This window comes from Gossypium hirsutum, chromosome D10 (assembly GCF_007990345.1).
Source record: "Gossypium hirsutum isolate 1008001.06 chromosome D10, Gossypium_hirsutum_v2.1, whole genome shotgun sequence".
NCBI lineage: Eukaryota > Viridiplantae > Streptophyta > Magnoliopsida > Malvales > Malvaceae > Gossypium > Gossypium hirsutum.
Window position 1 is genome coordinate 33,186,611 of NC_053446.1, and position 22,773 is coordinate 33,209,383.

The 22,773-nt window shown below is 29.9% G+C and overlaps 1 protein-coding gene and 1 pseudogene across 1 annotated transcript; both read right to left on the reverse strand.

Annotated features, from left to right (window-relative positions):
* Positions 1-12,485: 12,485 nt before the first annotated feature.
* Positions 12,486-15,719, reverse strand: LOC107915496 (uncharacterized; annotated as a pseudogene).
* A 1,772-nt stretch (positions 15,720-17,491) lies between these two features.
* On the reverse strand, positions 17,492-19,290 carry LOC107915014 (membrane protein PM19L). The gene is made up of 4 exons (XM_016844105.2): positions 18,906-19,290; positions 18,552-18,771; positions 17,883-17,928; positions 17,492-17,777 (listed from the first exon to the last, which is right to left on the reverse strand). The coding sequence occupies exons 1-4, from the start codon at positions 19,030-19,032 to the stop codon at positions 17,652-17,654; spliced, it is 519 nt and encodes a 172-aa protein (XP_016699594.1). The 5' UTR covers positions 19,033-19,290; the 3' UTR covers positions 17,492-17,651.
* Between the last annotated feature and the right edge of the window lie 3,483 nt (positions 19,291-22,773).

A 22,773-nucleotide genomic window follows, 5' to 3' on the forward strand; every position in this document is an offset into this window, starting at 1 on the left:
TTTTTAACATATATTTTTCTATGTTTTTACTTTCAAATTTTTTCTACGTTTCATTAATTTTTCTGAAAATTTTTAATATTAAATTAAAATAAATTTTATTTTAATTAATATAAAGAAACAAGTTAAATAATAAATAGAAGAGGATGAAAAAGTGCATGAGTTGTTGAAAAGAATACATGATGGCCACTTGGATGATGGGTGAGAATACAGGGAGCAAAACGGCACCGTTTTGTTTTAAAATAAAATGATTTTTTGCGGTGTTTTTTTCATAACCCTTAAACCCTAAACCATAAGCACTAAAACTCTAAACTCTAAACATTAAATCCTAATATATTAACCATATACCATAAACTCTAAAACCATAAACCCTAAACACTAAATTCCAAATCAAAAATCATAAACCCTAAACTTTAATCCCTAAAATAAAATGATTTTTTACAGTATTTTTCTCAAAAACGCCGCTATTGCTTACCTTTTGTGGCATTTTTCTCATAAACACCACTAATGCTTGACATTTTTACAATTTTTATATTGAATTATTATACAGGGAGCAAAACAACATCGTTTTGTTTAAAATAAAATGATTTTTTGCGGCGTTTAAAAATGTCGCTATCGTTTACCTTTTGCGATGTTTTTCTCATAAACACTGCTAATACTTGAATTTTTTTACAATTTTTATATTGAATTATTATATAGGGAGCAAAGCGGTGCCATTTTAAAATAAAAAGAATTTTGCGGCATTTCTGATAAAAATGTTGCTAATGCTAGACTTTTTGCGGCGTTTATGAGTGCTTGACCTTTTGCGGCGTTATAAACGCCGCTATAGCTCTAACCTTTTACGGCATTTTCCAATTAGTGTCACTAATGTATAACTTTTGCGGCGTTTTTTGTTCAAACGCTACTAAAAGCTTAATTTCCTGTAGTGGTAATTAAAGAGCAATGATCTAGTCCAAGAAAAGATTAAGCTTTATAAATGTGAAGCTAACAAATAGTAGCAATCTTTTGAATAGATTAGAGTATATTAGGTTAAGACATATGGTTTGACTTGTAATGTTATAATATCTTTCATTGATAAAAATATATTATCATGTGATTACTGCAAATATTCATGTAAATAAAAATAAAAGTAAACTACTAGATTTTACTAAAAAAATGGATAACAATTTTAGTAACTAAGACTAAAACGGAATTTTCAGTAAGGCTCAGAAGGATGAATATGATATTATCATTAAAATTATCATTAAATAATACTAGAAAATTTCTATTAAATGATGAGAGTTTCAAGTATAGTTAGTACGTTATAGGTCAGCTAATATTATCAGTTATTTTATTTAGTCTTAATTTTTAAAGAGTCATATACATATATTGATATATGGATTTAGTATTCAATTTCAAGAGGATCATGAGTAATTTAATTTTTAGAGGGTAGTGGGCAATTCGATTTCTAGACAGTCATAGATATATATTGATATATAGATTAAACAGTTCCAATTTTCAGAAAGTTGTGGGTAATTTTTTCTTTCCAGATGGTCGTGGATATATATTGATATGCAGATTGAGTAGTCTCAGTTTTCACATGGACTTTGATATACAAATATGAATATGTGTTCTAATGTTTACTTTTAGTGAATAAGAAATGAAAAGTATATTGTAATAGTATGTTTTTTAGTGGTGTCGGAAATAGTAGTTTCGGGGCTACAAATTTGACGAACGAGTCCGTATATATTATTATTTATTATTTTCTAATCAAATATAGTATTATTATAAATTTTTATTTGATAATTTATACTATTTGAACGAATAATTAGGTTCAAGTGGTAAATCCTTAAAGTCAAGTGGTTATAAAAAATAAGGTATCGAGACCTCGTTTCTATAAATCGAGCTCGTAAATATTTTATTAAATATTTACGGAGTGTTATTAGGGTCATATTAAAAATTGGTTAAGAAATTTTAATGTTTAGAGATTTAATTAATTAAAAAGGACTAAATTGTAAAAGCTGCAAAAGTTAATTTCTATTAGTTAAACTGATCAAATAACTATGAAAAGGTGAATTAATGGACTTGGATGGTAATTATACCATATTTTTTTGTTAGTGGATGATATTGGTTGGTTTTTTGTAATTTTAATAGTTTAAAATGGTTAATTTTGTAATTTGATAATTAAATTAAAATGTTAAAACAAACTAAAAGACAAAAAGGCTATCATCTTCTTCAATTTGCTATTTTACGAACCGGAAACCATTTTTAGGTGAAGAAAACTTTTGGCCAAAGCTTAAATCTCATGCATGGTATGTTTTTGAGTCCCATTTTTTAGTGATTTTTATATTTTTGAGCTCGTATTAGCTTAATCTTAATCTAGCTAGCCCGAAGGTCAATTTGTAAAATTGTTAAAGGTTTAAGGATTTATCATGAATGATTTTTAGGTGTTTTTATATTTTAATGGATGAATTATTAAAGTTGATAGCTACATATGAGTATTTTGTTAAGTGGTTTTTAGTGATTTTGAATGTTAGGGATTAAATTGTTTAAATAGTAAAATTTAAGGGAAATAATGTGAATTTGTGAAAGATGTGGGTTGTTTTGGACCCTCCAAGAAAATCGGCTAACATGGGTTCTCTTTTAAAAATGGTAAATTTGCAAGTTATGGGTCTAAGGACTAAATTAAATAAAAGGAAAAATTGGGGTAATTTTGTAAGTTCACATTAAAATGTGTTATAGGCTTGATGTAATTATTTTCAGCTATTTGAATTATTTAATTAAATGAATTTATATTATTTAGCTCAAGAAACGCTCCAATTGGATTTAAATCAAGGAAAAAACTAAGGTTCCGGACTAGTTGTTGACTTTGTTTTAGCAACTGTTCTAATTGAGGTAAGTTCGTATAAGGATTAAATTTGTTATTACTGTTTTAGATGGAATATTAATTAATGTTTGTGATATGCATAATTAGATTGATAGTTGTGTATTAATTTTGGTATAATGGATTAAGTTGTGAAGATAATTAAAATTAAAGTATATATATGAAAAATATGAACTTCATTTAATGTGTAATGGAATGGTACAATGGAATGAAAGGAAAGAGGTTGGATGTGTATATTGAAAATGTGTATTTCATGAAGCATGTGTGAAATTATATATTATAATGAAATTTAGAAAATTAAATATGTACAAAGGTCCCGTTTGAATCTTGTAAATACTTAGGATACAAATGACATGTCATTAGGGATTATATAGTTTTAGGTGCTGGTCCTAGATGTCCTGCTGATGGCTAAGGTTCTGCATTTGTTGCGAATTCTCCACAGCTCGTGTGAGCACTATTGGAAATGTTATGGTTATATGAAAAGGCACACTATGTATGAGCATTCCCGAGTATTCAATGTGATTCTATATGGTTCAACGGGTAAGTAAAGGTTATTGGAAAGGCATGTATTAAACTTAATGTTACTAATGTTCATATGAAATGAAAAGATAGATATGCATATATGAAATAAAAAGGATGAGAATTTATCATGTGATAGATGAAATACGCATGGAATTTATTTCTTAGTATATGTTATGTTTCATAGATGTTATGTTTACTTATTATCTACTAACTATGTGGATTCAAATGATAAGAATGTGAAACAGATATATATGTGATGTATGATATATATAAATTCTAAATGTTTATTATGTATATGCCATGATTTACTTGGTACTTACATGTAATGTTATACTTACTAACCTTATGAAGTGATGTGTATAAGAAAGGAAGTTTGGCATATGACATGATGAAAGTGTGATTGGTTGTCTAGTTTAATATGTTCGGTAAGTTTAAGTTTCCTTTAGACGGACTTACTAAGCACTAATTGCTTACGTAGTTGTTTTCTCTATTTTGTAGATCATCGAAAAAGCTAGACCGGTTGGAATCTTGTCGGAGCATCATCACACTATCCATTCGTCATATTGGTAGTTATGGTTGTAACATCCCCACTTTTTTTTAAAAAAAAAGAGAGAAGAAGAATATTTATGGTGGAAATCCTTGAATAGATTATCTATAAATAAATAGTATTATAAGAAATTGTGATCGTTTTTAGAGAAAACGGTCGGACATGGAAACACAGAGGATTATTAGTACGAGTATATGGTTAAGTTAAAAATTCGGTATCGAGTTTAGGGATTAAATTGAATAAGTAAGAAAAATATAGAGACTAAAGTGCAATTTTCCGATTTTATTTTGATGGAAAGGACTTAATGGTAATTTCACTATTACTTAAAAAATCAATGGTTTCATGATGGCTTTTAAATAACTTTTATTAAGTAATAATATTTTAATAATTAATATTATAATATATAAAAAAGAGAGAAAGATAACATCTTTCTCATCTTTCTTTCTTTTTCACGTCAAACAAAGGGGTGAAAGAAAAAAAATTGCTTCAATTATTTTCCTTCAAATTCAAGTATAAGGTATGATTTTTCTTCAATTTTTTTTAAAATTTTGAATCTTTGAAGCTTGCTCTACATATATATACCAATAGTTTTTTATTTATTTTATCAAGTATTTTTAAAGTTGTCATTAAAGGGCATTGATGGAAGCTTAGAAAACTTAAGTGAAGTAGGTATATTTTTGGATAGGAAATGATTAGAAGATGAATTCTAGCTTGTTAGAAGAGTGAAAAAAAAATAAAAAAAAAGGATGGAAAGTTTATTTGGTATATTTGGCCATGTTAAAGGGGAAGAACATTGGCCACTTTGTGTAATACTGGTGCTAAATGATAGCTTGTGAAGCAGTGAGTACTTTAGTGAAGACGGAATTGAAAATGGATAATCGAGCCGAAATATACGCGAATTTTGGACTAGAAAACTTAAGTTGTCAATATGAATAATCATGCATATTTAAGTTTGTTTTTATTATTTTTAGTTTTAGAATGGATGAATGATGTTGTTTCGTATTGAATTGCTCTTATTGTAGATAAAAACGAAGCAAACATCTTGAAAGAAAAATGCGAAGAAAAGGAGTAAAGCGATTAAAACTTCGGTTTATGCTAATATCTTATTTTCATTACATAAAGCTTTAGAATATTTAGTTTAATATGACCAGTTATATTTATTTTATTTTATTTTATTTTTATGAGTTTTAAATGAGTTTGAATGATTTAGTTAATATTTATAAAATTATGTTTCGAGATGAATACTATGCTTTTCATATGATTAAATTAGCAAATTCATGGATATGATTTGGATTTGAGTATTATGATTTTAGATGATTGAGCAAGAAAATGATTAATATGTTTTGAATTGGAAGCCTAATTTTACATTAGGCGATATGTGATTTGAACATGAAACGGAATTAAATAAGAATTATATGAAAGTGGAATTGAAATGGATCATGAAATTTGGTTTTTACCCTGTTTCACTAAGTTAGCCTAAATCATATATATACCATAGAATCTTTATATCAGAGAATTTAGATCTCTCCATTTCCCAGAAGGTCGAGGGAGAAAAGGCCAAGTCGATCAATTATTATTATTGTTAGCCCCAATTCCTAGAGGGTCGTAGAATACTCTGATAGCCATTGTTGCCGAACAACTTATGGTGGCTGATTTGTGTATCTGGTTATGAGTCTAAACTTTAGTACGGGGTCTAAATTGAAAGAAAAGCAAAAACAACTTAAATTTATTTGAATTTCCATATTGTGCAAATTAATTAAATTATGCGATTTTGAATTTAATTAAAAACTTATTTTGTTTATTCGATTTGTCAATATCAAAATATTAAAGTCTAATAATATTAGAATTTTCTTTTATTGTGATGTTATTAACGATATTTATAATCATGTTTTTGTTTATTTCTATCAATTAATTAGTCTCCAATACTTATGTAATGATTTATATGATATTAGCACCATTGAGCATAAAAATTACTCAGCGTACGATTTGTCTATTTTTCTGTGCACAGGTAGTTAGATTCGCTAGATCGTTCCAGCAACATTCAAAGAACTAAAGTTCAACTCAAACAATGTTGGTGAAAAGTTTACTTTATAGTTGATGTAAATGGCATGTACCTAGGCTTGTATATTTATAATATTATGTTGTAAACTTAATTTAAATATTTTCATTATGTTTCCTTTGCTAGTACTTTATAACTAATGTTTTGATAAAATAGTAAAGCATAGAAATCTAGTTTATTGATATGTTTTGAGAAATTGCAGTGCTGGAAATTGATTTGAGAGATAATTTGAATGTGGATATTTTGTGAAAATCTAAATTTTTCAAGGGTTTTATGTAAAATAGGCAAAAATGCTGCCGAAATTTTTATAAAATAATTTTACCACTTTGTTTTCTTTTTAAAAAAAAAAGATAGAAAAGTGAGTTGCTTTGGCAACGAAATGTAGCATTTTATATTTAGATCCAACAACTGGGTCAGGTATAAGGTGTTACAATGGTTGTCTTGGTTAATGGCATGTAATAGGGTTAAAAAGGTTTTCTAGTTATTTAGCTTGTTTAGGTTGTGCTAAGTTTGTTGTGGTTAATGATATTAAATGATGGCATGTGAATAATAAGGATAAGTATGTGTGGATGAACTTTATACATGCTTTATAGATATTATGTATTATAAGGTATAATGGCATGTTTTGGAATGGCTATTTGGCATGGTTGACATAGGTTCAAACTAAAACTTTAATATGTGGAATGGGTCTAAATTTGGTGTGTGAAATGTGGTGCATTTGATTGGCATATTGGTAGGTATATGTTGAATGATTCTTGACTTGATTTGTGTTTATTTGAAGTTGAAATGGATGAATGATAGTTATATGGTGTAGATTTTAAGCTTAGTCCATGTCAATTAGATGAATTTACTTGGATGTATATTTTGTGGTACCAATGAGGGTACATTGGTTGAATGATGGAAATGTGTTGCATATATGATGATTTTAGCATGATTTGGTCTTGTTTAAGAGCGTTTTAATTAGGTTAAAAATGTTAGCAAAAGGTATGTTTGTGGCTTAAGAAAGCATTTTTGGTAAACTTGTTTTTTCAAGGCACATTTTGGTACACACAGTCTAAGACACGGGCTGACACACGACCGTGTGTCACACATAAGCTGTTTGCATGGCTGTGTGTCCTTATTGTTTTTAAATGTAGGTTTCACAAGGTCTGCGACATGGTCATGTCTCCTAAAATAGTTAGTTAGATGGTTTGGCACATGGCTTGCTACATGGTCGTGTGACCCAACTTCGAAAATGCACACGGTTTGGCACATAGCCCACGACACGGCTGTGTAGCCCTATTTCAAATGTCCACACGGTCTGAGCTATATCACATGGCCTGGTCACAAAGTGTATGACCCTTGTTTCACAAATTTTTCATGTTTTGCCTAAAATTTCTGATTCGCTTCGAATAAGTCCCTGATTGTTTCCAAACTATTTTTTAGGGCCAATCAAGCTTGATTTAAGGCTCATAAAAGTATTTTTTTATCACATTTAAATTAAGTTATTGAAAATAAATATGTGAATTGCATGTTGATCTATGTTTCGAGATTAAGGTTCTATTTTGCACTGTAATGCTCTGTAACCCTTATCCGACGACGAAGATGGGTTAGGGGTGTTACATATATTGAAAAGTAAATTGAAATGTTATATGTTTGAATACACTAATAATAAAATAACTGAATACTAGGGAATGAGACAAAAATTGAGACATTGGTGCTAAAGTGTACTTGTAGAATCTTGTAAAATGTTGTACTTGATCAGCTTAAGTCATTCATGACATATTATGGTTAGCTAAGAATTCTTAAATTTTTATTTGGTAGAATCCAATATTTGCTAGCCTTAATACACATAGTATGCATAGATTTGTTTAGTTGTTTCATTAGTTAGATCACATAGACATGTCTTGATTGCTTATGGATTGACTTCATAAATATGTTTTAATATCTAAGTGGTTGAAATTGAAATTAGAGTCATTTAGGATGCAAAATGAATGCTTGAGGCCATTACAAAGGAAATGGTAATGTTTGAATCATAATAGGTGAAATTGAGTATTATCTACCAAAAAGGAGTCTCATTATGACACCATGATGCGATATGCTTGACTTCATTTTGTTGCGACTATTCTAGGTTGGTGGAGACGTCACAAATCCTATGTCTTCAGGTCGCTACGACAATAACTATTTCAACACTTAAACTTGAATTACTTTCAAACTTTCATGAATGTCTTGGTGGGCACGGGCCAAGTCAAAACTTGAAAAATAATTGCATATTTAATAATGGTTTTATGTAGATTTCTTTAATTATTTAATTAATGATAATTAATGCTTGATTATATTATGATATTTAAATGAATAACCTCAAATAGTTTGAGTTGTTATGATAACGGATGTACCATCTCGCATTCAGACTCGCAATTTGAGCTGGACGTGGGGTGCCACATTTTTTGTTGGGTCACCATACATTTTCTTGTTTCTAGCGGGTCATTATACCCGTCATTGCGGGGTCGTCACACCCTTCTTCTGTGTTTCTGGCCAAGTTGACATACCCGTTATTTTTGTGTTTATGGGCAGTCGTTACGCCCGTTATCTTTGTGTTTTTGGTTGAGTCTTCACATTCATCATTCTTGTGTTTGACATTTTTGTGGTCGTCATATTATGATTTACCCTTTATAAGCCTTCTCTATTATCTTTCATTAACTTTCCACATAATTTCAAGTTACGAGAGCTTGCGGTAATGCTATCAACCCCTTTTCAAATTGGGTTAACAAATAGATTTTATAATTATGAGCATATGTATTCTGTTTCTAAATATCAATAGTTATTTGCAAATCGATATTATCATACTACCTTCCATAAACATTTAATATTAATCATTGAAAACTTAGGTCAAAAGCTACATTTGTTATCATTATTTATAACAATGAATATTTTTCTCACTCACAATTACGGTAAAAATCATTACTTATGTCTTATGGACATTATTCAATTATTACTTTTTATATTACTAACGGAAGTGTTGATCTATCGTAATTCGGTGTAGTAGATTAAACTAGTTTTCTCACTTGAAGAGCTTGAATACAAGCACTTTTATTATGTTATAATCGATTCTGTATAAGTTCAGTTTACATTCAATAAAAAGTTTATTTTGAGTCTTTTATTGACCTTAGGGGAGGAATAAGGCCTAAAGGCAAGCTAACCTAGTTAGTGAATGTGTAAGGGACCATATAAGGGCATAAGAACTTAATATTGGTCGTTCTATTGCAACACGAGGGATTCGAGGTCACAACATAGGAAGCAAAATGCAAGAATTTCCATATTGCCTCTGGTCTCGTGACACAACCATGGGATGTCACGACAAACCCCTGAAGTTACCTTGAACCTGAGCATCTGCCTTTGATGTCGCGATACAAGAACTAGGGTGTCGCGACATCGGCCTTATACGAAAAATACTTATGAGCTAGGGGCCTTTTGGTTTGTAAATCAAAAGTTGAACATGAGAGCGCCAGTTGATCTAGGTTTGAGGACGGTGACCCTAACTCAATAAATAGGCTCTTAAACACTTGTAAAAGAAAGCTTTTCAAACCAAGTTTTTCTTCATAATTTCAATTTTTGGTTTTAGGCTTTAGGTTTATTTTTAGTTCTTTACCTTTTATGTTCTTCGAAGAACGTGGCTTGTAAACACAATCAAACGCTAGCGGATTTTCTGCGCTTCATTTATCAAATATAAACAAAATTCTCTAAACTCCACTCTTAATTTGTTATTTATGTTTATCTTTATATTCAAGTTTATTATGTTCATGAGATCCATGAGAAACTAATCCTCTTATGTAGGATTAGCGAGTGGAGGTGTGATTAATTAATTCTTATGTAGGATTTTCTTAGTGGATTAGCTGTTTGGTAGAGGAAGAACTTAAACCTTAGGCTTGACGACCCTAGGAAGTGATTTAGGTGGGAATTAACCCAAAATTGGTATGGTTTATCCGTGAAAACCTTAGCCCCAAAATCGGTCTGGACTTGAGATCAAGAGATAAGTAGTTCTTGCCGACTCTTAAGTTTAGTGGAAGATCGTGAGATCCTGCTAGGGTAATGACGTTAATTGAATAGAAACCCGAAATAGGAATTAGTTATGACCACCAAAGCAAGCTAATCACCTATGCCTAGAATTAATTAAGTCTATAAATTAAGTTCTCCAAAGTTCTTTATATTTAGGTTTTTTTTTATTTCTAGTTCATTATTTATAAAAACTCAAAAAAAATCTTCTTTTATGTTTTATTGTACTATAATTTATTTTAGTGATTAGATCTATTTGTGTTTAGGTTAGAATTAATTTAGTACCCGCCTCTCTTGGATACGATCCTCAGAATACTTACCAACTTCATTGTAACTACATTACAACCTAACCCGTATATTTATGGGCACCGCCTTGATTCCATATCTTTTAGTTGCAGTATTCACACTCTGGGCGTTGGTTCGTTTGGAGGCGGTCAAGTACACGTTTCTCATGTTTTATATTTCTAATGGATAATGCACTTTTCTTATGTTTTATATTATCGTCGTATGGGTTGCATCTCCTATATTTTATATTACCAACAGATAGCTTGAATCTATTTTATTTTACATTTCAATAATTGCATCCGTAATATACTTACGGCACATCTCCTTTGTATAAATGTATATCTTTAATTGACAAATGAGCCACTCAAGTATACATCATATATTTTTGAATTGTCGAGCCAATGGGCATATCACCCGTTAAATCATAAAGGAAAATTTATGGGAGGCAATCGCGAATAAAAACACCATTCATTAACACTTTATTAAATGTACAAATACATTTCAAGGCATCGTATAATCCTAAAGTCATCTAGCAAATAAATTATACCTTTCACCTCATTTATTTGCAAGAACTACTACCCGCGAACTAGTCTGCAAATGGTCTCAAGGCACAATCACTTACCTCTTGACTAAAGAGTATACCACCACTTGATTAGGATACGTGGTAACATGAAAATCAAATCAGTATCATTATACCCTCCATCGAATTCCTACCTTAATTGCCCATCGGATTCCTACCTTAATTGGTCCCTCATTTTTTCTATAAGTACCCCTTAGATACCACTTAATATGGGGACCCTTTTCCATTCATAAAGCCTTAACACACTAAGCTCTTGACCGCTCTACCTAAGTCCTTCTACCTTGTCGACTCTCGACCCTGGATCAATCTTCCTTGTCATCGCCCCTTTTCCTCCTCTCCATATTTGTTGATACCGCGTATCTACAGTTTTTAGTTTGTTAAGGGATTTTCATACAACCAAAAAGTTTTCTCAAAAATCAGGTTCAAATGTTTTATGTTATTTATGCAATATGTATTGTTCATGTTTTGAAAATTGGGTTAAGCAATATTTGATATATTTTGTCCATGTTTTGAAAATTGGTTTAGACATGCTAATATAGTTTTAAATTTTGCAATGTAAAATTTTGAATTATCTAAGTGTTCTATTTTTCTATGTTTTTTTCTTTTTTGATAATTGGGGATAGGGAATGGGGTTGCTTGGGATTGAACCAAAACTCTTATGCTATAACATAATACTTTTGTTTCTAGGTCAGGAGGTTGTTGTTTGTATCTTTTTATACTTAAATTTGATTATGTGCAAACTATGCTTTTGGTATATTTATGCCACTCGAATTATGTTTTGGTATATTTATATATAATATGTTTTGAGAAAGTTTGATATCAAATTATGTCTTTGCATATGGAGTATGTTTTGTATATATATTTAAGGAATTATGGGAAATCCATCCTTTTAATCACTACACCAAAACAGGCTTTTAGCGGCGCTTTTTTAAGCCTTTAGCGGCTTTTTTGAAAGCGCCGCAAAAAACACCGCTGTTGTCAACGCTGCAAACATTTGTGGCATTTTTAGAAATAAATGCCGCTATAAATCATAACCTTTAGCGGCACTTTTCCCAAAAATGCCGCTATAGATAAGGACTTTTAGCGGCGCATTTTCCACAAACGCCGCTATAGATCAAACCTTTAGTTACGCTTTTACATAAACGTCGCTGTAGATCAAGAACTTTAGCGACGCTTTTCCCACAGACGCCGCTATAGATCAAGAGTTTTAGCGGCACTTTTCCCACAAATGCTATTATAGCTCAAGACCTTTAACGGCGCTTATCTCACAAACGCCACCATAGCTCAGGACCTTTAACGATGCTTTTCTCACAAACGCCACTATAAAACAAACCTTTAGCAACGCTTCTCAAAAAAACGTCACTAAAAACATAACATTTAAAAAATTATTTTAATCAAATAATATTTATTTTTATGATAAATATTATATTATGCTTTATTTTTTAAATTTGAACTTTAAATATACTTTTAAGGATAAATAAAAAATATTATTTAAATTAAATTTTCTATGAAAATTTTAACTTTAAAACTAAATATAAAAATTAATGAATTTAGTTTTAGAATTTAAAATAATAAATTAATAACACAATTAAGAGATTAATTAGCACATTAGGAAGCGAGAGAAGTATATTGTGAGAGAATAACTTGAGTGCCCACATGACTCTCGCAAAGTAAAATATATCAAGTGATTACAATTAGGATTTTCAACTTGTCACTGTCCTTAAACTTTTAGAAAGTATGATTACAGAACATAATTTTAGCATTTTCCTCAATAGATAATTTTAACAGTCTCTCTTTCTCAGCACGCTAGAATGCAGATGGATCTGATCCTCCATCGAGCCCTCCTGAAACCTTCATGAACTGCACCAACCAGTAACAGCATGAACTTGAGCTTCAATGATAGAACAATTTCCAGTGGTACAATTGTAGTGGGCAAAAGAAGATAGGAAAGCCTAGTAGGTACATGGGTGCTCACCTCTTCATAACATTCATTACAAAGTCCATAGGCAAAAGGATTTCTCTCCTTGTGCCTACATAGCACTTCATTTAAGCTGGTTTCTTTTGACCCAGTATTTGGTTGTTTTCTAGTTAGTGAACTAGTTCGAAGCTCCCTCTCCTTTCCGTAAACTCCTCCATCTGGTCATAAGTTTAAATCAATGAAGGTATTTTCAAGAAATGAAATCAATATTTAGAAAATAAATGCAACAGAGGAAAAGTTAACTACATGCATAATACAACAAATTCAACATAACACTTGTAATGATAAAAAATTGGCATCAAATTTTTCATAAAATTATTTAGATACTCCTTAGAGTGGACATAATCAATAAGAGTAATAGCAGTAAAGATTCACTAATCAAATTCTACCATACAAAAAAAAATAATAGCAATGGCACGTGTTACAATTACGACAACAACAACATAGCTTTTCTCCCATAAGATGCTGCAATCCATATAGAACAGATTATGCCAGCATGCTCTACTTAGTACCAAATGCAGATAGGAAGTCACATCAACATCAAAAGTGAAAAAAGTCCCAAACTATTGTAAACATTAGTTATGGTTCTTCATTTCATGGTTACTAATTTTCAATCTTATTCCATTATCAGTTTCCAGGAACAAAGTAGTTCTACATTACCATGCACAAGTAAAGAGATACAAACCGTTAAGGCTCCAGCTTTAGTATTCTCAAATTCAATCAACCACTTTGACAATGTTGCTTCACAAATGTAAACATGCTTTATCTGATAAACAGAGAGCTTAGTTAACCCAACAACTTGAGAGAGAGAGAGAGAGAGAGAGAGAGAGAGAGAGAGAGAGAGAGAGAGAGAGAGAAGGGAAAAATAAGAATCAACGCAAATATAAGTAAAGAAGAAATTGGAACTTGGAAAAATGATGAAGATCTCATCTAAGAATATAGTACCAAAAGCTGTCCACGAGGACAAAAGATAAATATAATAAAATCAATTAAACTAAAAGCAAAAAAAATCATTATCTTGCAAATGCTAAGTGATTTAGTTTTAGAATTTAAAATAATAAATTAATAATACAAATAATAAATTAATAACATGTACTTGCAAAATTGTTTCTACATTTATGTATTAATATTAACAAAACTATAAGCATAGAACATAATAAATTAGATAGTACATAGAGATTATGAAAATGCTTTTAGTCAAACTAATATCGTAATAATTACAAAGTGGAAAAAGAAATAGATAATCTTTCAGCTAATATCTACTTGCTTACCTGCCGAAAAATGGTCATGTTAAGGTTCCCACTGTTGTCTCCATTGTCCAATGCTTGACAAGCATTTTCCATCACTTAGAATTAATATTTTAAGTGTACCTAAAACAGTAAATTCTATCAGTTAGAATTAATATTTGGTCAATTTTTTTTTCAAATTCAATAGTATACTCTACTGGTTTATTGTTTTAATTTCTCTCATTAATTCCCACCATTATGCTTCTCACTATTTTGTTCCAACCTCCTTTTTTACAATAAAACAACCAGCAACACCAATTCTTTGGTTCATTAGTTTATGCCATATGTTTGCCACTTGGAAATTTCATGTAAGAGACATATTCTACAATAAACACTATCCTAGCACTGGCAATCATTGAATTTATACCAAAGGCCTATCCATCATAACATGTCATAGAATTTATACCATAGGCCCATGCATCATAACATGTTTGCATTTAGGTATACCAAGATTTATTCAACAAGTTTATCCTCTATCTCTTCTAAACCAAACAGTTATCTCTCAATTCAAGCATACCTGCAAATCATCGAGCTCACCAAATGAAAATTCTGGGATATCAATATGGCCCTTAACCATCTTCTTCTCCTCCCGTAGATGCCACTCCCCTGATTTCCATTTAGATCCCAATTTGATCAACAAAGTGATAAATAAGCTTAGAAAGCAAAAGCATAATACCATATTTAGACCCACTTACCCTTGATTTTTTAATGTCAACTCATATGTATAGCCAACACGCTTCTTGTTTCGTACAGTCACCAAAAAAGCCTGCTCAAACAAGAAAAATCCACCATAAAATAAGGTTAATATCTATGTATACAACCATAGCTATTGTTTAGTTAAGCTTACATCAATGGAGTCAAATAACATTATAAGACAAAAACACAAATAGAAGTAAGAAAAATAACTCACATCACCAACACACTTGGTGCCTTGCCACAAGATAAATCCAATGAAGCCCAAGTTCCAGCCTATGGTGAACAAGGACCAAAAAAACATTAAACGAAATCATTGAAATGTATGAAAATCTGAAATACCCATTAATAAAACCCTAGATCAGATCACAAACATGAGCATAGAAAATGCAAATTTAAAAAATAAATAAATAAATAAGGCATTACCTTATTCCAAACAGAACCAAGAGATGTAGACTGAGATTGAGTTGAAAGGATGTCTTGAGCAGTGAGCTTCTTAGGAACAGGGAGCGGAGTAGCGCCCGCCATCGTTTCTCTCACCCAATAAGTATACGACGCCGCCTGCCCATTGCCGTTGCCGTCGCCATGGGCGTGGGCTTGGGCGTTCTCTACTCCTCCATTCTCCATCTCTTTATATGTTAATGGTATGGATCCAATATATTGCCCCAATTTCTTTTTTTATGTGATTTAGAGGATTTCAATATCACAAAAAAAAAAAAGAAACGGCAGACAAAATCTTTGGGTTCTCCCTCTCACGAAAAAGAATGAGGGGAAAATTGAAATGAGACCGAGAGAGAGAGATAATGAGAAGGAAGCGCGATATGAAAAGTCTGAAGAAAACGGGAGTGAAGAAAAGTCTGAAGATTAGGGATTTTAGGGGGGGAAAATTGGGGGTAAAATGGCGCCATTTTATAAAGTTAAATCATTTTTGCGGCGTTTGCTATTACTTATTTTTTGCGGTAAAAATTATTTTATTTTGAACAAAAATCATTTTATTTTTGTATTTTAATTTTATTTCTTATAATTTAGTCATTTCTAAAATAAATAATTATACTTAAATATCCATATGAATCTATTACTTTTTTTAATTTATTTATTAATTCTATTTAAACTAATATTTAAATATATCAAATGCTTTAGATTAAATTTTTTTAAATATAAAAGTATTAATTAATTGTATAAAATTTTATCATTTAACTATTTTTGTATTTTAATTTTATTTCTTATAATTTGATCCTCTCCAAAATAAATAATTATACCTAAATATCCATATGAATCTATTATTTTTTAACTTATTTATTAATTCTATTTAAACTAATATTTAAATATATCAAATGGTTTAGATTAAATTTTTTTAAATATAAAAGAATTAATTAATTGTATAAAATTTAATCATTTAACCAATCTCAAGTAAACCTTAACCTTAAACCCTAAATTAACCATTCAATACATATAAAGTCTATCTATTATATATCTCTTAAATAATTTAAACTATACTGATAATTTCAATAAATTTAATTTATTATTCTCTCTTTTACAATTATATAAGAACATATTTAAAATATAAATTTAAAAAATAATTAATCTAAACCCAAAACCCTAACCCGGCCACTAAATCCCTAACTCTTAACCCCTAATGTCTAATCCCTAATTATTTTGAATTTGCTCCTAGTATGTTATGTTTCGACCCTATCAAATGGGGGTTAAACATTAATCATATCAATATGTATTTTGTGCTTAGAAACGATTTCAACTGTGCCGAAGATTTAAAATAGTAATTTTGACTCATTATCAATGAGGTGAATAGTGGTTTTTTTCCAACCCATTACCATTAGGGTTAATTGTGGTGTATGACATTTGTCACCAGGGTTAACAGTGAGTATAGAAAAAAAAAGGAGTTTATTTTTATCTATTGGTATTTTATAAAAGATAATTATCCTATACACTAGTAGTTGTTTAAAAAAAACTCTACAAGTGTAGGTTTATGACATTTGTATTTAGGATATAATGAAATAATAATTAAACAATTAAAGAAAACATTTGGCATTATTTTAGATTTGCTTGTGGAGTTTTTCTACTCCACTGACAGTGGTAGAATAATTACAATTTTTTGAAATTATTAATTTCTCTTTATTGTTTTGGCATGAAATATGCTTTGAATTATGTTACTCATATAAATTTTGCAATTTTTACTAAATATTTGACTTAAATGTTTTCCTACTAACCCAAAAATGGAAAGTGTCAATTACCTTAGTAGTTAAACTCACTTTGTCTTATTATTTTTACAGATTTTGATTTTGCTTGTGAGCATGAAAAAAATATAGGGACTAATTATTTATGATAACTTTAAGTTTTTTTTAGAACTTTTAAGACATTTTAAAAATTTTAGATTTTTGATACTACGAAATCATTAAATTTTAAGTTTATTTTTAAGTTGATTTATTTATTAGAACTTATTTTTAAAAGAGAAATTATAACGGTTTTATGAGATTATAACTGTATAATTTTTATATTTGATGTTTTAGTATACTTCAATTTTTGTTAATTAGTGATAGTCTTATATATTCATAAGATTATATCTCACGAGTATGGGACATTTATTATATCTTGGTTCGAGATTTTATAAGTATTAAATAAAAAATAAATGTATTATCTCAAGAGAAGTATATAATGAAAATGAAATTTCACAAGATTGTAATTGAAAGACACTCAAGTTGGAAATTCAGCAATTTATCATAACTTATGGTGCAAAGAACATATTATATCAACACTTTTGGTTATCAGTGGACGACTTATAGACATGAAAAGCTCAAACTGTTCCAGCAGAAGCAGATGGCATTCTGTTTAGAGCATCATCTTCAGCCCCAGCGTGGATAGCACCCGTGCAAAACAGCTGCGTGCCGCTCACAATTATTGTCATCACTTCCAAAGTCCGCTGCATTAATTTCAATCCAACAATTTCAATTTCTAACAGAACTTGGAATTACATGAAATCCCTTTTTTTTTTTCATTTTTGAGGTTGAAATTAAATATGGCTTACCAAATTGGCATCTGTCCAGCCAATGTTGATCTCTTTGCATGCCAATCTGCAAATTATATAATAGTGGGTCAAATGCATGTTTAAATGTATGTGTATATATATAGTCTAAATATAAATTTGACAGAAGTGTTTTTTTTTAATCTATCGTAAGCTAGTTCATTATTTAATTGTGAATAAACATATTAATTTGAATTACGATTTTTATTAATTTATTAAACGGTTGATTTTTACTGATTCTTTGTAAAATTGTAAAATTTTAAACTCACAATTTAACAATTATTCAATTGGCATAACGTTTTAACTTTCATGTGTGATGATGAAATTCTGATAAATCCGGTAGAGGGTTAAATAGTCAATCTTTATGGAGGAATGAATTTCATACCTAAGCAGCAGGGCCTACCCCCTTGACTGAATGGTATAATCATGATTTTAGTGCCTCTCAAATGTAAATTGTTCAACTCAATCCCTATTAGTTTTTATTTAAATTGAACAATTGCAATCTTGATCCTTTTTTAAAGTTTAAAATTCAATTTAAGCTAAAATACATTGTTTTTTTTGTTTGACCTCCAAGATCTTTTAGTTTTTATCCGGGTCCGTCACATAATTCCTGGATTCACTGCTGATAATGAAAGAAAAAAAGAAGGATTAGTTTGGGAGGTATATACTGACCCCATGGCTAGCAAAGTGAGTGCCCAAGTGAGGAGGGATGAAGCAGCGGCTGCATTTAAATTAGGGGCATCCCATTGAAAAACATTGGTGAGACCAGTAACTGAGGTGGAGACGCCCACAACACCCGCAATGAGCGCGAAAATGACAAAGAAACCGGTGGCCATGTTTCCCATTGGAAAGAATATAGGAAATATACGAGCTGGGATTGATAAAACTGATGCTGCAAAAGTGCATTGCAATAATTCATTCATTCATTCCCACATATAGTATGTGAATGTAATCATCCCCCCCCCCAAACAGAAAACGACCCTAAAATATCATGCTGATCAAAAGCATTCAAGCAATCAACATTACCTGTTTCATGAGTTCTTTCAATTGCATGATTTACTGCCCATCCAGCTACTATTGTTACAATGATATAGAGCCCAAGGTTGAGGAACAACAGCATTGTTGCAGCTGATTTCGATCCTCCAGAAGCCATGGCTGAAAACTTTTGACCAAGAGAGAAGACAATTGGTTCTGAGCTAGATGACGCTTGTTAATTATAATGCAAATGAGACAAAGATAACTAAATATATAAGCAAGAACCTCCTCTCTCTTTTTTAACCAGGAAAATGAATTAATCATTAGTGCATGTATGCTCACTTTTTCCTATAAAATGAACGCGAAGCTGCTTCAATTCAAAGAAATGGCTTATATTCCTAAACCTTATTCGAGGGTTGCTTCAGAAAAGGGAAATGGAATCCACATATACAATTATCTAATTTGTATTATCAAACCCAAAGGGCATAACTTTTAACTTCAGATTGGTGGAATAAACTTTTCCTGCCCAACAAACAAAGAAAGAATAAATGAAGTTGCTTGCTATGGCAACAAGCATTGTTTCCCTATTTATTACATGTGGCATGTCCCCCTCTCTTTTTTTTTTCACTATGGTTGTTTTTACCCGTTTTATGTTACGAGTATAATTTTATTTAGTCCCGGTTGACATTCGAGTAGAGTTCTTTAACAATGATAACTCGAGGTTTGGAACTCTTTTTTTCTTCTTTCAACTAAACTGAAAAATAATTTAAGATATTTTCTTTTAGAAACAATATTTGATACACCATCGGTGCATAAATCCCATATATTATCAATGAATAATAAAATGACTCATCATCATTAAATTAAAGAAAAAATATGGAGAACTAGTAAATAAATATTAATAATTTTATTTAAATATAATTAAACATTAATTGCAACTATTATAAATAAATATTAATAATTCTCGGATTTAAGATCTTGGGTTTAAGGGCTTAGGGTCTAAGATTTTAGCATTTATTTATAAATCTAAACACTCTAAATTATGAATAATACTAATTCGAAAATATACAAGTTAGAATTTTCGAAATAAATAAAACATGAATTATTAGTGTTAATAGAGGTGGTAGTTGAATATTAAAGGGATAATTAAGATACTTACAATTTTATTCAAATAATAACTCTATTATACATCAATTCAAAAGTTTTTCCTAACTCATGTTTTTATTTGTATAATATATATTTTAGATTAATTATAAAAATGATTTTAACATTACTAATTATTATATTTAAAATAAAATCATATTTATATATAAAACGATATTTATTTAATTAAAAACTTGCTTTTTATTTTTTAATTTATCCAATTATTTTAAATTATTTTATAGATTTATAATTTTATTAATTAATAATATAATTTGTTATTTTTTAAGTAAATCTTTTAAAAGATATGACTAAATCAACTAATTTCAAATTAATATAATTTTGTATTCATTAATATTAATTTTGTTATTATCACATAATAGTACAAATAAATTATTATTCTAATGTCAAATTAGTAATATAATTAACAATCAAGGGTATTCTCGTCAGTTGAAAAGTATTTCCTAACTCATGCTTTTATATATGCTATAGATATCTTAATATATATTTTTAAATTCAATATATTTTTATGATAGAAAGATGTAGGGACTATCATTTCTTTCCATTTTATTCCAACTAGGTCCTTTCTGCCATATTTAATCATCTCAAGCTTGATTTCTTCAATTTCTTTCTTAAAATTTTAGTGAAATCAATAGAACAAACTCATAGCAAGCTTAATTTCTTGTAGAATCAACTAGTGCTCGTGTTGGAGGAGAGAGAAAATCTGCCATATTTAATCATCTCAAGCTTGATTTCTTCAATTTCTTTCTTAAAATTTTAGTGAAATCAATAGAACAAACTCATATCAAGCTTAATTTCTTGTAGAATCAACTAGTGCTCGTGTTGGAGGAGAGAGAAAATTGAATTTAGGTTTAGGTGTAAAAGACCAAGGTAAAGTTGATAAGGTTTCTTCATGAATTCCATGTTTATTTCATAAAAAGTGCATGGAAACAATGGTTGACCATTGTTTTGATATTAAAATTTGTATATTTGTGACATGAAAATGAAGAGAAAGAGAAAAGAATTGAACATCAAGGTCTTGATAAGGGGAAAGAAGTAGAAAAAGAGTAAAGAAGCAAAAAGAAAGCTCATCCAATGTAACAGCCTAATCTTCAGTGGTGCCGAAAAAGGCAGTTTTGGAACTCTATTTTCGTAAATCAAGTCTATAAATATTAAGTATGAATACTTGCAGATTTTCTATAAAAGTTTATTAAATTTTAGTCCTTCAATTTTGCCTATTAATTGCTTAATTAAGGTACATGGACTAAATTGTAAAAGTTTTATCGCTATAGATCTTTAAATAACTAAAGGTTCAAAATGGTAAATAAACCATTTTATGTCATCCAATAGTGGAAAATAATGTTTTCATCCACTAATTTTTGTTAATTTTGATTAGGTTAATTAATTAAGGTTAAATAATTTTTAATTAAAGTATATAAGTTAAAGATAAGATAAAAAATGTCATTTTCTTTCCATCTTCTTTTTCATGGCATGAGAAAGAAATAAAACTTTGGAAGCTTTCAAACGTTTGGCCAACAATTGATTCAGAATTGAATCAAACCGGAGATAATCGAGGAAAAGCCAAATTTGACAAATAATCCTTAAAGATTCAACTTGTTTGTTGTTTATTCCAGGTAAGTTCATATGGTATTCTTTGATATATAAATTATTGTGTATGAATTATAATTACATGTGTTTGGTTGTGAATTGGTTAAAAATGTGAGAATTGGACTTAATTGTAAAATGATGATTATAAGTGAAAAATAGGCTCGTTTGAACTCAGTAAAGGTTAGGATACGATTAGCATGCCAATAGAGTTTTATGTGTGCTTGTACATGATTGGTTACTGACCGCGTCACGCTTGTGCATAGAAAATATGTGATTTTATAAAGCAAATTTAAAGTGCGATTTTACTGCAAGCGTGCAGTGTCAATTGTAATGTTTATATTGTCCGATGGAACAACAGAGTATTCCAAGGGGTCGAACCCAAAGGATTTTCAAATGGGTAAATGTGTTTATCAATTTAATTACAAGTTAAGCAATTACTAATCTAATCGAGTTGGAAATTATTAGTTCAAGTTCAAATACAATTGTTTATAAACCAAAATTAAACTATTAATTAAATTAACTAAGCTAAACCTTCTTCTTAATGTTTTAGAAAATGTAAATGATTAAACGACAGTCGATTGATTAGTTGAGTACTATTTAAACTAATGAACCTATATCGATTTTATTGGTTGCCACTTTTAGTAAGGAATCTCCTCTCGATCTCATCCTAAACTAAAATATACCATATAAGATTACCTCCTGGTCTCACCTAGGCATATAGATTACCTTTCGGTCTCACTACTCGGCACAATCATATCAAACTATCTAATGATAAACTCTCCTCTCGATCTCGTCTATCTAGGTTTTTCGCTAGAGGCGTCAATTCTAGCGTATTAAGCATTTCGATATAATCAAACAACCAATTAATCAAGGATATACATTAACTTAAGCTAACAAACAACCAATTAACCAACCATCCAACTAATTTAGCACATACTCAAACTCAAATTCCAAACAAGAATTTTATCAAACATATTGTATGCATAAAATGAAAGCAAAGGGTTTAAGAAAATGCTCATTTCAATTTATGAAGTTCCATTGAAGCCCAAGAGTTCTGATAAGTGCTAAAAGTAACATGTTTTAACCTCATTCTTAATGCATCTTTGGATGATTAGTTGATGTAAAATGGTGAATTTTATGCTCCTAATCCTTTAAATTCATGTTTCTATAC